The sequence below is a fragment of the Anser anser genome (assembly GCF_964211835.1).
Source record: "Anser anser genome assembly, chromosome: 2".
Lineage (NCBI taxonomy): Eukaryota > Metazoa > Chordata > Aves > Anseriformes > Anatidae > Anser > Anser anser.
In genome coordinates, this window is record NC_139721.1 from 94,429,988 (window position 1) to 94,444,548 (window position 14,561).

Sequence of the window (14,561 nt, forward strand, 5' to 3'; positions counted from 1 at the left end):
TAATGTTACCTTTATGAATACCAAAGAGTTCAGCACTCCTGTGTGTTATGCATACATGAGAAGGGAAAGAAGAGCTCTTTACTCCTCTGCAGCAAAAGTAACACCAACCTCCAGAATAGATCAGAAGACTGTGCTATGAGTAAAGCATCCTACTGCCTGCAGGGCAGGCAATGAACAAGAAGGGCTTTAAGAAGAGATGAGTGTAGAAGGGCCCAAAGGTTTGAGGTTATAACAACTGAATGAACATCAGGTCAATTTTTTTCAACTCAACTTCATCTTTTAAATTCCTGAGGTGCGAAAGATAACTGTGTTTTTGTAGGGTACTTTCTGGGGTGAAACTGATTGATCCAGAGTAGTGATGCAGAGACTGCCTTCACAGCTTAAATTATCAAACAAGACCAGAAAATGGATGGAATCATTCAAAATCAATCTGTGTCATATTTGAACAAATGGCCCTGTATTACCTCTAGCTTCTCAGCTATAAGACATTGACTTACAAATCCAGCCTCTAGGTCCCAGCACCAACAGTAATTCACAAATCTGACAAAGCAAGCTCGGATAAAATCTCCCACCAGGATGGTTACATAGGTCACCAGGATATCAGACACTGTGAGCCTTACAAACTCCTGCAATTTAAAGCACAAACAAAATATTTAGCTCCTATAATTTCAGTAGCTCATTCAGGGAGTGCATTTTATTTATTAATCTATCTCCCTCTATATGACAGTAACCTTCAGAACTGCATGCTGTGAGTAATCTCCCTACCTGTTTTCAGCCACTTGGCAGTGCCAAACCTTCACTTTTGTGCTTGGGAATAACAAACTCCCTTACAGCTATTAGCCCTGATAGCTGTTATTAGTATTATTGACTGCGCTATATGTTGTGGCAACACATAAAATGGAAGCAGAATGCTAACGCTGCAATAAAGCTGTAAAACATGCAGACAAAGAAGGTAATTTTGATGGTGCTGTCACAGAAATCTGTGCTACTGTGGTTTACATTTGTGAGCTGTTTTTGCAGGTATTTCACTGTTCTGAAGAACTACAAAACTTTGGTGCATGATGAAAGCTGCCCAAAGCAAGAGAGTTGAAGGGTAGGTTTGTGGGGTGAAAGTTGTGGTGCTGAGGACTTAAAGGCCACCTTCCATGCATCTCAGGGTGGGTTATCTTCACCTAGCTCTGCCCTCATCCCCTGGCCTCATGGTGCATTAGTGGTTGGGATGTGTCAGGAATTCCCTTGGGAACACATCCTCTGGGTCAGGCTTCATCTGTGTGCTCCAAAACCTCTCTGCAATGCAAATCAAGTGCAACAACAAGTGGAGAAGACAGGTTTGCTTTGAAGGTGCTGTCATGATCTGAACCAAGGTATGATGTAGGCATGACCATAGGCTACCTGGACTTTTTTTACTCTTTTGAAGGAAGTGTTGGAGGTCTGTGTGTGTTGAGGGTTTCACGGCCATAGCTTGAGAACAGTGGTGAAGGATTTATATTGCCTTGGTACTGCTATGTGAGAGCTGGGAAAGGAGATGTCTTTTGCAAGGAAAACTTAAATCCTGGAAATGCTAAAAACATCAACCATAAAAACAAAAACACAAAAACAACACCGAAATCATCCCAGAGACTTACTGCATAACAAATTTCTTACAATGCCGACAGTTGTCTCCCAGCAGGGTCCCCTGGGCACGTCTGCAGGATCGAGGGGAGGTGGGGTGTCAGCACTGCTGTTCCCCATGGATGAGTTGTGGTGGCCAAGCAGCATCCAGCGTGTGATGTTCTTCACAACATCTTCTTCAGCCAGCTGCAACAGAGAGATACCTCAGCCAAAAAATGTAAGGATATGGTGACCACAGAGGGTGCCAATGTGTTCCCCTCTCTACCAGCTACCATTCCTAATACAAGAAACTACTTAAAACGGATTTGAAGTGACAGCACTGGAAAGAAGACTAGCACAGAACCTTGCTCCCTTTCCCCAGGTGTCAGGGAGCAGCCCCTCCAGATCAAAAGAAGCTTGGGGGCACCATGAGTTTTGGGGGATCAGCAGCCAGCTCCCTGCACATGGAGGAGCCAGACCTCCAGCAAGATGAGACATGGTTTGAGGGCCAGGGAGAGCAAGGAGCAGGGCTGCTGCTAGTATGCATGGAAGAGGAGCCTCTGTGCAGTTCTCCTTCCTTGCTTTGTTCTTCATTGTCAGGGCTGAACAAACCTCCCTGATTCCTCTTACTCTTCTCAGCTTAAGTAAGGGTCATTTTTTTCTATAGATCAGTTAGACATTTATCCTTTCCTGCTGTTATCTGCCTGCTGCATACTACCAGGATAATGCTAAAGTGGGGAGGGCAGGGGAAAAGGAATATAAATCACATCCTTGGGGTCTGCATTAATAGAAATTGCAAATAGTGTCAGATGGAAAAAAAAATACCCTAATATTCTGTGATTTTAGATGACAATAATAGACAGATCTAGGAGTTCTTTCTTGAGTCCCTGACCTCTGCTCAGCAGCAGGGAGCTCTGTTCCCAAAATCCATCTCAACCTCACTCTGGGACAGCTTGATGCTTAAAATGCTTGAGAGCACTGGGGAGGGGTGGGGGGCACTTGCTGCAAAGTGTGGGATTGCCCCTGGTAGCCATGGAGATGTGCTGCACTCACCCTTGGCTCCAAAAAATGCTAGTGCACTTAGCTTTTCAACTCAGCCCTTACTTTTTCATTGACGTCATCCATCAAGGCCAACAGGAATGTGTAGAGGTTCCCCAAGAAGAGGGCAAAGATGCGTCCCAGCTGCCACTTCAGCCCGATACGCGGATGGTAATTTTCGAGTGCAGCGATGGTTTCAAACAAGGGGGGGCAAAACATGCCCAGCAAGGACATCACAATTTCAACCTGCCAAACAAGGAAAAGGCTACTGCTAACAGCAACAACAGAGACTACCTTACTGTGAGTTGTGACCAAAATTAAGTGTGCACGATGACCCCTTTCAACGGGGGGCAAGCTAACAAATCTCTTTAATATCAGCAAATGACTTTCCACTAGAGCAGGGCAGCAGAAGTGGAAGCAGCACATAATGGAGAGAAAGTTGTGTTATGTAATAGTGTGCCACCAAATTAGTTTCTGCTCCTCCCTGCTAACAGAGGCCAATTACAGTAATAAGGTTTGGACCAAGGGACATGTGGAGTAGAGCACGAGCTGCCAGCAACCTGTCGGCAACTGGCTGGAGATTCTTGAAGGTTTTATGATTAGGAGGGAGCCAAAATGAGCTCAGCTCCTTGGCTTAGTGTGCTGGCAGCACAGCAACAGGCTGCAGGGCTGGACTGCAGGGCTTGCTCCTGCAAGAGGACTTTTGTTATTATCTCAAAGGGATGAGCTCTGCAGAGTGTATTCCCTGTCAGTCCAAGCTCATGCATATTTAGTTTCTTCAAGTCACTCATACTATTGCCTGCATCAGCTCCTCATTTGTTATTTTAGTTTTAGAGGAAGCAAAAGACTTGTCTTAAAAAGTAATTAGTCAATGCTAACGTTTATTTGCCATATTTGGCATGTCCTTTTGCAATAGGCAATTATGGATGTGAATGGAAACGCATCAAGGACTCAGTGTTGCAGCCCAAGAAAATATGTCCCCATCTCATATTTATTCTTCTGTATGGGGCAAAGTATTGGGTTGCTGTGGTCAATGAGATCATTGATGTGTCAGCATTAGGTCAGGCATGGTTTGCAAACACTATCTTCTTTTTACAGCCATCTAGTGCCTGTTGGCCTGCAGAGGACTGTGTCTGGACAGCCACCGGCAGGTTCTGACTCATGGGTCTCTTGTTTCTTACTTTTGTTTCCAGAAAGAGGAACAGTACCCAGAATTGTGTATATGCAGATCTTAAGTTATTACCAGGAAAGTCTCAGTTGCGAGACTTTTTTTTTGTTTGTTTGTTTGTTTGTTTTCCCTTTGGGAAAAGTTAACTAAATAAATCAAAGCATTTTGTGAGCTGTTTTGCTGATGTTTTCTGATGGAATTACGAAAATGCATAAGTTTGAATTTGAGTTGCCTTTGATATTTAGATACATGGTAATGGAGTATACATTGAAATTAAGCCTTTCAATAGATAGAAACAATTTTGTGTGAGCGTGGGGAGAGCTTCGAGTTTGAACAGTTCATTCCAAAATAAGACAAATATTTTTGACAACTGACATTTTTCTGCTGATTGTGAAATCTTATTCCCATTACTCAGAAGGAATGAAAAAGATCTGAGTTTAACTTCGTGTCTTACAATGGACATTTTCAACACTCAGCTTTCTAGTACAACATAATATTTGAGCATTAATATATAACTTGAAGTTGATGCTTTAAAAAATGGTGATGTAAGTACTGAAGGCCCATTGACTCTTAATGCAATTTATTGTGAGAGCATTTTCCCCTGCCTACAGGAGCTGTTAATTTGCCCTGAAAACTCTCAGTGAGACCAGTGTGATTCCTGGCTAACACAAGTACAAAGTTACAGAGGGACTTTTGAACATGGTGGGGAATCCCTCTTCTTTGGATGCCATCTTCAGGCTGTGGCAATGATTATGCTGATGTGCAAGGAAAGTTATTACATCAGAAAACTGGAAGGAAAGTTTCCATACCTCATTTCTTTCATACCACCCAACATTTTGCATTTTGGAAAATGTCTGGGAGCGTTTCACCACAAAGTAAATGAGGTAGCCACTCCCACACAAGCAGCATATGATGAGGACATTGGCCAGGACCCGCAGGAACCTCCTCAGGTGGATGTTCTCATCTTTGTTGCTTTCTTGCTCATCCACGATAGATTCCTGAAAAAACAGAGATACTCACAGAATTGGAGCAAGTAAGTTGTAGCACTGAGCCTAAGGCAACATCGGATAGTTTTCTACGTTATAAAATGTAATTCTGAGCTATGATGGCTATATTGAACATGGTACTTTGCGTTAAGCTCAAACAAAACTCCATGAAGACATCTCATTTTGCCTGGAAGGCACGAAGTGGCAGACAGCCTGCCACATCCCACGGGAATAAGGTGGGGGAATGAGGCTCTAAAATAAAATATCTCCCAGCCAAGTCTGCAGCTGGGTTGCAAGGCTTTTTGGATGTCACTGCTAGCTGCTGGACAGGTGGTTGCACACCGTCATCAGGTCACCTATTGCAACTCATCTTCACAAAAAAGAAAACTGATCAAGCCTTTGAAATCCGCAGCTGTTAGGCTTTTTCTTTACTCCATGTGTAATTTTTTCCTGTGGCTAATTCCTGCTCAGTATCCCAAGCCTTAGCTCTTTTACAGTCCAAAAATTGGTTTGTGCATTTTAGCAAAGATCCTTCTGGTTTTATCTGTGTGCAATACTGCTATTAAGTCCCCTTTCTCTGGGATTTTACATGAAGTGTTAGCTCTGAACAAGGTTAAACTGGATGAAGTTACTTTTCAGATCGAGCAGCTACATGCTGAGTGGCGGCTCTTTTATGTATTGCTTTTTCCTTACCCAATCTGGTATGAATATGTAAAAAAAAGTGTGGGGCGAGCTATTGTTGGAAAAGTTCTTCCCTCCTTCAGCAGATGCTCAATATATTTGGCCTTGCTTTATATGTGTTTTATAATCACAAAACTCAGTCCAATTTGTTGAGTATTTTCTTTATTTTTTATTTGTAATTTTTTAATTTTTGAAACAGTTTTTGGTTAATGGAGCTCCTAGTAACCCAGAGGCAGAACATTACATAGAAATTTCTGTTAACCAAAAATAGTTTTGGATCTTTTTTTTTTTTCAGTTTCAGATAAAACTGTTTTGTTTTTTACAAACTTTGTTAATTAAAAAAAAAATAAAGCCCTTTGAAAGTAGGCTTTAAGAGCAAATTTTTTGACAGAAAAATATTTTACATATTTTTTTTGTCTGCTTTTGGTTTCTGGTTTTCATTGGAGATATCCTCACTGTCCTCCACATTTTGTTTCTACTTGGCTTCCAAAAGAAAGAAAAAAATCTATTAAATTGTCTTAGAGTTGTTTTCTTTGATCTTCTCTGAGGTTAGGTTAGTCCAGAATTTCTGATTAAATAAGTACAAATCTGTTATTATCCACTGATATTAGTGGAATCATTTTGTATTCTTCCAGCATGCTGGAGATAGGATTTCTCATAGTATGCAACATAACTTTAATAGCGGGTAAGCTTTGTCTGTTTCTGTAGGTATGTATTGCCCCCATACTTACATGTGTGTAATCAGCTAAGCAGTGAAATTATCTTGGAAGAACAAACTTTTCGGTAGTGCGGACAGCAGCTGTGGTGGGTCACAGAAAGCTTGTGGACATTGAAATGGAAATGAAGAAATTCCTCAACTTCTTTGCTGAAATTTTAAGATAGGCTCCAAATGGGAAGCTTAAACCTACTGTGTTCAGAGAGACTGAGGTGTGGGCTTTGTGGTGTGGACAACAGGCTCTGTGACACAGCCCTGGGATCTGGGATGTTACAAGAAATCCAGGACAGTTTTACTGAGTCTTCAAGAGGGCTTTAGCTTTTGTGGATGAGATGTGGTCATGACTGGGACAAAGGAACAGAAGAGACAAGATATTTTGGAGGGGAAAGCTGTAGAAATTGCCAGCCTGTGAAGCTGTTGCCTTCTCTTGTGCTTCGAGTCACAGAGAAAACAGTGCCCCAGGAGGAGGATGGCTCTGGGCAGAAACTTGCCCTGAACTCAGGGGTGATGGGAGAAGAGGAATGAGGACATGGTGGCCCCCTGTGCATATGGCCTTGGCTTCATGCTGCAGGGTGGCTTGTATCCCGCCTGTCCCCTCTGCTGCTCCTGCTGCCCCAAACATTGGGCGTGCAATGGCATTGGGTTCCCACAGTTTCTATTCTGCCTGGTGCCGAGGAGAAACATATGATGGCGAAGTGATGGAGATGGTTAGGTTCTCACATGACCACAGCAGCTGTTTTTTCCCACTTAGTGCTCCAGAGGAAAACAATACTCATCTGGTTTTCCAAATCCTAAAAAGGGGCTTGGGGTGACCCAGGGCATTGGAGCTAGAACTGCTGTGATTCAGTGTCATACCCTGTTCATTCTGAGAGATCTTGTACAGATACCCAGATGTCCTGTTAACCCTATGCCATGGAAGGTGCTGGGAGCATCCCCAGAAGCAGAGAAATGCCAGTTAGGGGTTACCTTGAAGCCGGTGGTGATGGATGCGAACTTGTTGTCTGCAGTCTCTGGGTTGCCAATGAGGTAGTCCCAGCTTGTGAACATTTTCCAGCTGAAAATGAAGTTGTCATCGTCCCCATCTGCTGTACTCTGATTGGCATTGCGTGCCATCCTGTGTAAGGGCATGCACAGTGACAAGGTCAGGCCAAGTGTTTCACAGAGCCACCACACATCCTGTTTCACAGAGCCACCGCACTTGAGCTTTGCTGGGGCAGCTGGTGGGTGAGGAAGGAAAGCAGGGTGGTCTTTCATGGGGCTTGGGTGTGACTGTCAGGGCTATACAGGCCTTGTAATAAAACCCATAATGTATAGAAAAACTAGAATAGATGATGAAAGCAGGCAAGGGATTGCTTCCACTACCTTGTGCATGATGAAAGACTATTTACAGTGTTTCTGGGCCCTAGGGTAGAGTAAATGATAATGGCTAACTTTAGGTAGTTAAATTTAGTCAAAAAGCACTGGTGCTGTCCAGTACAGTCATTGCAACACAACATTTTAGTGATATTTTTGGTAGCTGCACAATGTTGGAGTGAAAGAGCTTGCAGCAAATCATGCAAGGAGAGGAAAAGGATTATTCTTGTTAATCAGCACAGGAGCAGATACGGCTTCTGTTGTTTCCTCTCTGTTATTTGATCCCTGAAATCCTTGTATGAGACAACAGATGCTGCCTTTTCGTGGTAAAAACACAGTAAATCCCCATGCCCTACTCCAGTCAAAGACTCAAGAGGTTCTTTCTGCTGCATAGCAATAGTCTGTTTCGATAGCAATACAAATACATTGGCTTATCCTTTCTTGTAAGGGAAGGATAACCTCTGCATGGTGTGGCCTCCAGAGTGAGACAGGGAGTTTTATTTTTGGCTTTGCAGACTGTCTTCACAGTGTGACATGATAGCTGTGGGGCTCACACTGGCTTTCCACAACTTTTTTTTTTTCAGTGAAAGCATGTGAAAAGGAAGCTTTGAAACCTACTGCGGGTAAAATCCTCCTTCATGTTCACATGAAGGAGGGAACCCAGATTTGGGAACCCAGCTAGGAGACACTGGCCTTACTTACGATCTTATAACAACCATCAGACTGTAGCCAAACACACTGATCCCAACCATGAAATATGCCATTGGTAGCCTATATTTCAACCAGCCAATGGTCCGCTGGTTGTTGTAGTAGCCATAGAAGAGTGCTGAGTACTTGATGTACCCCTAGAGGAAAAGCAAACACAAACCTTTGTGTAAGCCATTTGGCTGTTCCTCTGTAGGAAAAAGGTTTCTGGTGAAAACTGAAAATTTTAAACAAGGAAAATCATCTTGGCAATTATTTTAGCGTCTCACTCTGAGCCATTTGCTGCCTTGTCATTTTTGAAAGCCATCAATGCACTTATCCTTTTACAAGAGGGAAGAAGGGGATTGTGTCAGAAGATACTGGCTCAAAACTAAAATGCAATTTTTTGTCTATCACTGTTTCATCCTTACCAGAAAAAACCTCTTATTGTTCTTTGTGACTTAGCCCACCTACTTCTCTAAGTCAGTATCAAACACTCATGATAGGAATGCTGTAGTAAAGGGGCTTCCCACCATGATATGAAACTTTTCCAATCAGCTAAGATGCAGTTGATGCTTGGTACCCTGTGGATTTAGCTCCTTTTACTGGCTACTACCTGCAGAGCAAATATAACTAAAGACTAAAATCAAAGTATTCACAAAGTATTTTCACATTTCTGTGAAAAACAGAGCTCAGACAACAACAGCTACGTTGTCTCAAGTAGACCTATTTTTTACTTGCAAACTGTGGGGCATTCAGCAAGCATGCAGTTCTCCTAACCTGATCTCTCTATTTTTCTCTTACCTCATCCAGGTTGATGTGTATCATTGTATATTGTGCCTTTCAGCTCATAAGTTAAGTGTAGTTAATCAGTCTGCCCATGATAGTTGAGTGAGCTCCCTTCCAATCAAGGTTTTGGAAAAAGACAAAGTTGAGACATCACTTGAAAACCATATCAAAGGCTGTGCACTGGGTCTAGTTTAGGGACATCCTAGGGTGCAACATCAGCTGCACATCTGTCCTGCACAAAGCACAGTGCCACAGGTACAGGATAGTTTTGCGTGTTTTTCTTCCGGTGCTGCAGGCTGCAACTTGGGGAAATGCAGCAAGCCTGTGGCTTGCAGACCCAGAACGCATTGGCTTGGGGTTTGGAGCATGTTATTTGTAGCACGTACTGGGTAACCGCAATGAAAAAAAAGCCTCATAAAACATAAAGATTATGTTTCTGGAGGGCACTAGTGACATTTTTTTCTCAGATTGGAATCCCAAACTTTCATCTTTTTGATTCATCAAATTGTGGGGACTGAAAAATTAGTTTTTCTCTGCACATCAAAAAATTAGTTTTTCTCTGCACATCATCCAGTATACTCTTTAAACTCCATTTGTGAAGCATGGTGTCTGGTATCCAAGTGAGATTTATTCCTTTCTGCTCCTCTAGGAATCTGTGATGTGACCTCCTTTCTGTCAAAGCATGCTTTTCCCCTGACTCCTCTCTCTTAAAATGTATTTTTCAGGCTCACAGTATTGCCTCATTGTTTTACCCCTGCTCTGAAATATGTTCCCCACTGCACCTCTCCTGTGGAGCACACTGGACATCCATTCATTTTCAAAGGACAAGCCTCTGTGAAGGGCTTTATTCAACATCTTCTGGCTGCAGAAGGCAGTTTTAAGTTGTTGCCCCATAGCTGGATATTGTTTCACAAGCTTGCCAGGTGGGCGGCTGGCATTGTTTGGCAGAGAGACCCACAGGATCAAGCTCTTGATGAAGAAAGGGTGATGTAGGTTTATTTACCAAGCCAAAGGAAGGAGACTGGCAGGTGCTGGTAGCTAGTCTTTGATATGATGGCACAGCCTCAGCAAAAAGAAAACTTCTTTACTGATGTGAATGTGATGTGCGTGGTTTATTTTCTACTAGAGAAAACCTACAGCTGTGGTTCAGCAAAACACCTGTTTGGTTTTTGTTGTTGTTGGTTGCTGTTTTGCTTGTTTTTTAGGTAGGGAGGTGTTAATTAAAATGATGCTTCATGTATTCTTCCATCATGTTGGTCAGATGAAGTTTTTGTTCGCTACAAACTTATTTGAAGTGTTGCTAGTTGACCCCTGACTCTGGTGAATTTGGATTCTGACAAGCAGGTGAAAAGGCTGGGAGAAGGAAACATAATGGAGCAGATTATCTTGAGTGTCATCACGCGGCACTTGCACGGCAACCAGGTGATCAGGCCCAGTCAGCATGGGTTTGAAAGGCAGGTCCTGCTTCACAAACCTTATCTCCTTATATGACAAAATGACGCGCTTAGTGGATGAGGGAAAGGCTGTGGATGTGGTTTACCTTGACTTCAGTAAGGCTTTTGACACCGTTTCCCACAACATTCTCCTCAAGAAACTGGCTGCTCTTGGCTTGGACTGGCATATGCTTTGTTGGGTTAGAAACTGGCTGGGTAGTCGGGCCCAAAGAGTCATGGTGAATGGAGTTAAATCCAGTTGGAGGCTGGTCACTAGTGGAGTCCCCCAGGGCTCAGTACTAGGACCAATTCTCTTTAATATCTTTATCGATGATCTGGATGAGGGGATCGAGTGCACCCTCCGTAAGTTTGCAGATGACACCAAGTTAGGTGCGTGTGTCAATCTGCTCGAGGGTAGGAAGGCTCTGCAGGAGGATCTGGAGAGGCTGGACGAATGGGCTGAGGCCAACTGTATGAAGTTCAACAAGTGCCGGGTCCTGCACCTGGGGCACAACAACCCCAAGCAGTGCTACAGGATGGATGATGAGAGGTTAGAAAGCTGCCTGGCAGAGAAGGACCTGGGAGTACTGGTTGATAGTCAGCTGAATATGAGCCAGCAGTGTGCTCAGGTGGGCAAGAAGGCCAACAGCATCCTGGCTTGTATAAGAAAGTGTGGCCAGCAGGACTAGGGAAGTGATTGTCCCCCTTTACTCGGCTCTGGTGAGCCCACACCTCGAGTACTGTGTTCAGTTTTGGGCCCCTCACTACAAGAAGGACTTGGAGGTGCTCGAGTGAGTCCAGAGAAGGGCAAGAAAGCTGGTGAGGGGTCTGGAGAACAAGCCTTACGAGCAGCGGCTGAGGGAGCTGGGATTGTTCAGCCTGGAGAAGAGGAGGCTCAGGGGCGACCTTGTCGCTCTCTATAGGTACCTTAAAGGAGGCTGTAGCGAGGTGGGGTTTGATCTATTCTCCCACGTGCCTGGTGACAGGATGAGGGGGAATGGGCTAAAGTTGCGCCAGGGGAGGTTTAGGTTGGATATTAAGAAGAACTTCTTTACTGAAAGGGTTGTTAGACATTGGAATGGGCTGCCCAGGGAAGTGGTTGAGTCACCGTCCCTGGAGGTCTTTAAAAGACGTTTAGATGTAGCACTTAGTGATATGATTTAGTGGAGGACTTGTTGGTGTTAGGTTAGAGGTTGGACTATGTGATCTTGGAGGTCTCTTCCAACCTAGATGATTCTGTGATTCTGTGATAATGGGTTCCTCATCAGAAAATGGTGGTGAACATAAGTCTGTCCCTGTCAGCTTTCTTGGTGCATCAGTACTTGAAGCTTTGCTAATAAACTAGTTTAAATTGTCTGGTTTACATTAGCTTGTTAATTTGTTTGTTTTAACAAACGAAGTTGTGATGGTTTTTATTACAGAAGGACTGGGTCCCATACATGCAATGTGTGGGCCAGCACCAACAACCATTTCATAGTTGTTTCTATTAGCAGCAGCTTTGAAACTCAGATCCCAAGATATTGCCTGCAGCAGCATCCCTTCATGCCTGGCCCATGGGGATGGTAGGAGTGAGAGGATAATTCTCTTCCCAAGGCTGTGAGCAAACTCTGTGGTATGGGAAGATGTTCCCTGCCTACCAACCAGGAGTGCTGCTTGCATTTCCTTTCTGGCTTGCTGGGTTGGAGCAGCTCTTGTTTTTCTTCTTCATTGTGGTTGCCTTTTCAGTTGAAAGTCAAATGGCTCTTGTTTGTACTAAAGACTTTGGTTTTTCAGGATAAAATTCTACATTTATGAAAGTGAGTTGATACAGATGCAATATTTGTTCTATGCAAGCTAAAGATAAAGCAGAAATATGTTTTTTGGGCACTTTTTCCTTGGAAAAAGATATTTTTTTTGCCTGACTTCACAGGGCAACTCTGTGAAAGTGGTGTAAGTAAGTTGCACCAAGCTCACAACTGGGCAATTTACATTGTCACTGGCTTCTATTAATGCTCATGCAAAAATGTAACATCAACTCTGGTGTTTCATTAGTAAAATTATTGTGTAGATAAAAGGGCATGGGGTTCCTAAATCTGCTTTGACTTCCCTCAGCATGGAGCTGTGCAACTCCACTGGCCTTAGTGGATTTTATTTTGCCCCATTGCACCTCATTAACCCCAGAAAGCACATTTTTGGGTGGTGTTAGCCAGCTCTGTGTTGGGATGTGACACATCCCATTTAGACTAAAAGTGCATTTGTTTTGTTCCTGATAAAGCAAGAAATATACACGTGTGTATACAAACACATATGAGATATGCCAGGAAGCACATTTGTAGATGGAAGGATTCAAATCCATATGCATGTGTCTTAATACACATATGCTATTTTGGCCAGGAATCTCTGGGGATCTGCACTATGGCATCTGCACTGTGGCACTCATGGGTGCGGGCATCTCTTCATCTTCTAGAAGAAAAAGGTTCATTGTTGGTTTACCTCAGGACAAATTCATCCCTGTAGCTTCACTAAATTCTGAAGGGTTTTATCATGTATTAAACTGATCTACTAATCTCTTATGATTAACACCCCTGTACTTACTTCAAAATCCCAAAGAACAGAAAAATCCATAGCTGTTGCTTGTTCAGCCCGGGGTACAGTTTTTCTTGGCATGCTCCCATATGGCATTCCCATCAGGATCTGGTGAGCATTAATAAGAGAGATGTATGTGTAGTATAACACACTGTAGTTTTTGTTTGTTTGTTTGTTGTTTTTCTTCCTTAGTGAGTTGCTTTTGGTTGATTTTTAATATGTATTTTATTTCTTAGTACCTGAACAGCAGTGTAAAATATTGAGAATTAATTTCACCTGAATAACTAGAGGAGTTCCCTTTCCTTGGTAACATCCATTAAACAGGAAATATTTTGCTAATGAATTAGATCCCTCCATGAACAGCTCCAGTTTAAATGTCCTTGGTTTAGCAAGAGGCTTCTTTGTCTGAATTTCATGGGTCTAATGCAATAAAGGGATTAGTTTTATCTATTTATTCAGGACTCTTTGAGAGAAGTCAAGAGCACTGGGTTAAGCTTGCAGTAGATTCTGTATTATACAGTCTTGAATTGAAAAATGGTCTCAAGGTGAGGTGAAGGGCAGTTAGGTTTGGGTAAGAAGCATATGACATAGTGACATAAAGAATAGTTTTCATAGCACAGACTCTCCTGATGACACCATGCACAGCAGTCCTTGCAGCAAGTCCCACAGCTACTGAAGTCCACACAGAGAATGTCAAGGGCTATGGAGAGTTAATAACATATTTACCAGCAGACTCTGGTGTCCATACCAAAATATGTCAGCATTCCTAGCCTAGAAAGGTCCTAGCATATCATCTATCACTTATTTTTAGGGCTATCCCATTAATTTCAAAATCATTTGTGACTAAATGTTTATTGCCTAGCTACTCTCCATATTGTAACAGCTCAGTAGCAATGAGTAACATTATGCATACATTAAAAACAAATTATATAAAGCTTCTTAGTCCTCTACCATACACATAGTTCGCAAAAACAAAACAAAACAAAACAAAAAACAACACACAAACCCCATTTGTATTTTTCAGTGCTAATGGCTACATCTCTTCATTCTGGGAGGAAACAGAGCTTTTGCTTTTGGTAGTGTGAACAACCCCATCAAGGAGAACAAAAGCATGGTCCTCAGGAGAGACTCTATGCTGCATTTTTGCTCCATAAAAATCTGTGTTGAACAGAACAGATGCCACTGTCTGTGTATTACACAGCCTTTAAAGACTGTACAGAGTAATTTAGCCAGAGGTATAATGGCTACATTAAAAAATTATTCAATAAATGACCATATAAAGTTAGCTATTAAATCCTTTTCCTTCTCCAAGTACAGCGAGAAATGCAAAAACTAAAAATACAACTCATCCTTGTGAATCATCTGAACTAGAAATACAGAAAAGGGATGCTTCCCAAAAAAACATTATTTGGCAAAGTGCTTGGGACACCATTTGTTACTTCTCTGGATGGTTCCTTTTCAAGAATCTCCTATGCTCATTGATCTGAGGCCATGGCCCTTGTAGGGCCCAAATGGGCTCCTGAGCCCAAGGTGGGATGTTGGCATTGGTACTATCCATC

At 42.7% G+C, this 14,561-nt stretch overlaps 1 protein-coding gene across 1 annotated transcript in view; it reads right to left on the reverse strand.

Moving 5' to 3' along the window:
• Nucleotides 1-14,561, reverse strand: part of TMC2 (transmembrane channel like 2) — a gene marked incomplete at its 5' end in the record, with an annotated part of 49,050 nt that overhangs the window by 12,309 nt on the left and 22,180 nt on the right. Inside the window, 7 exons of the mRNA XM_083827014.1 lie at nt 498-626; nt 1,645-1,797; nt 2,695-2,874; nt 4,606-4,794; nt 7,145-7,292; nt 8,234-8,376; nt 13,012-13,110. Of these exons, the coding sequence (XP_083683140.1) occupies nt 498-626; nt 1,645-1,797; nt 2,695-2,874; nt 4,606-4,794; nt 7,145-7,292; nt 8,234-8,376; nt 13,012-13,110 (1,041 nt within the window). The remainder of the gene's footprint in view (nt 1-497; nt 627-1,644; nt 1,798-2,694; nt 2,875-4,605; nt 4,795-7,144; nt 7,293-8,233; nt 8,377-13,011; nt 13,111-14,561) is intronic.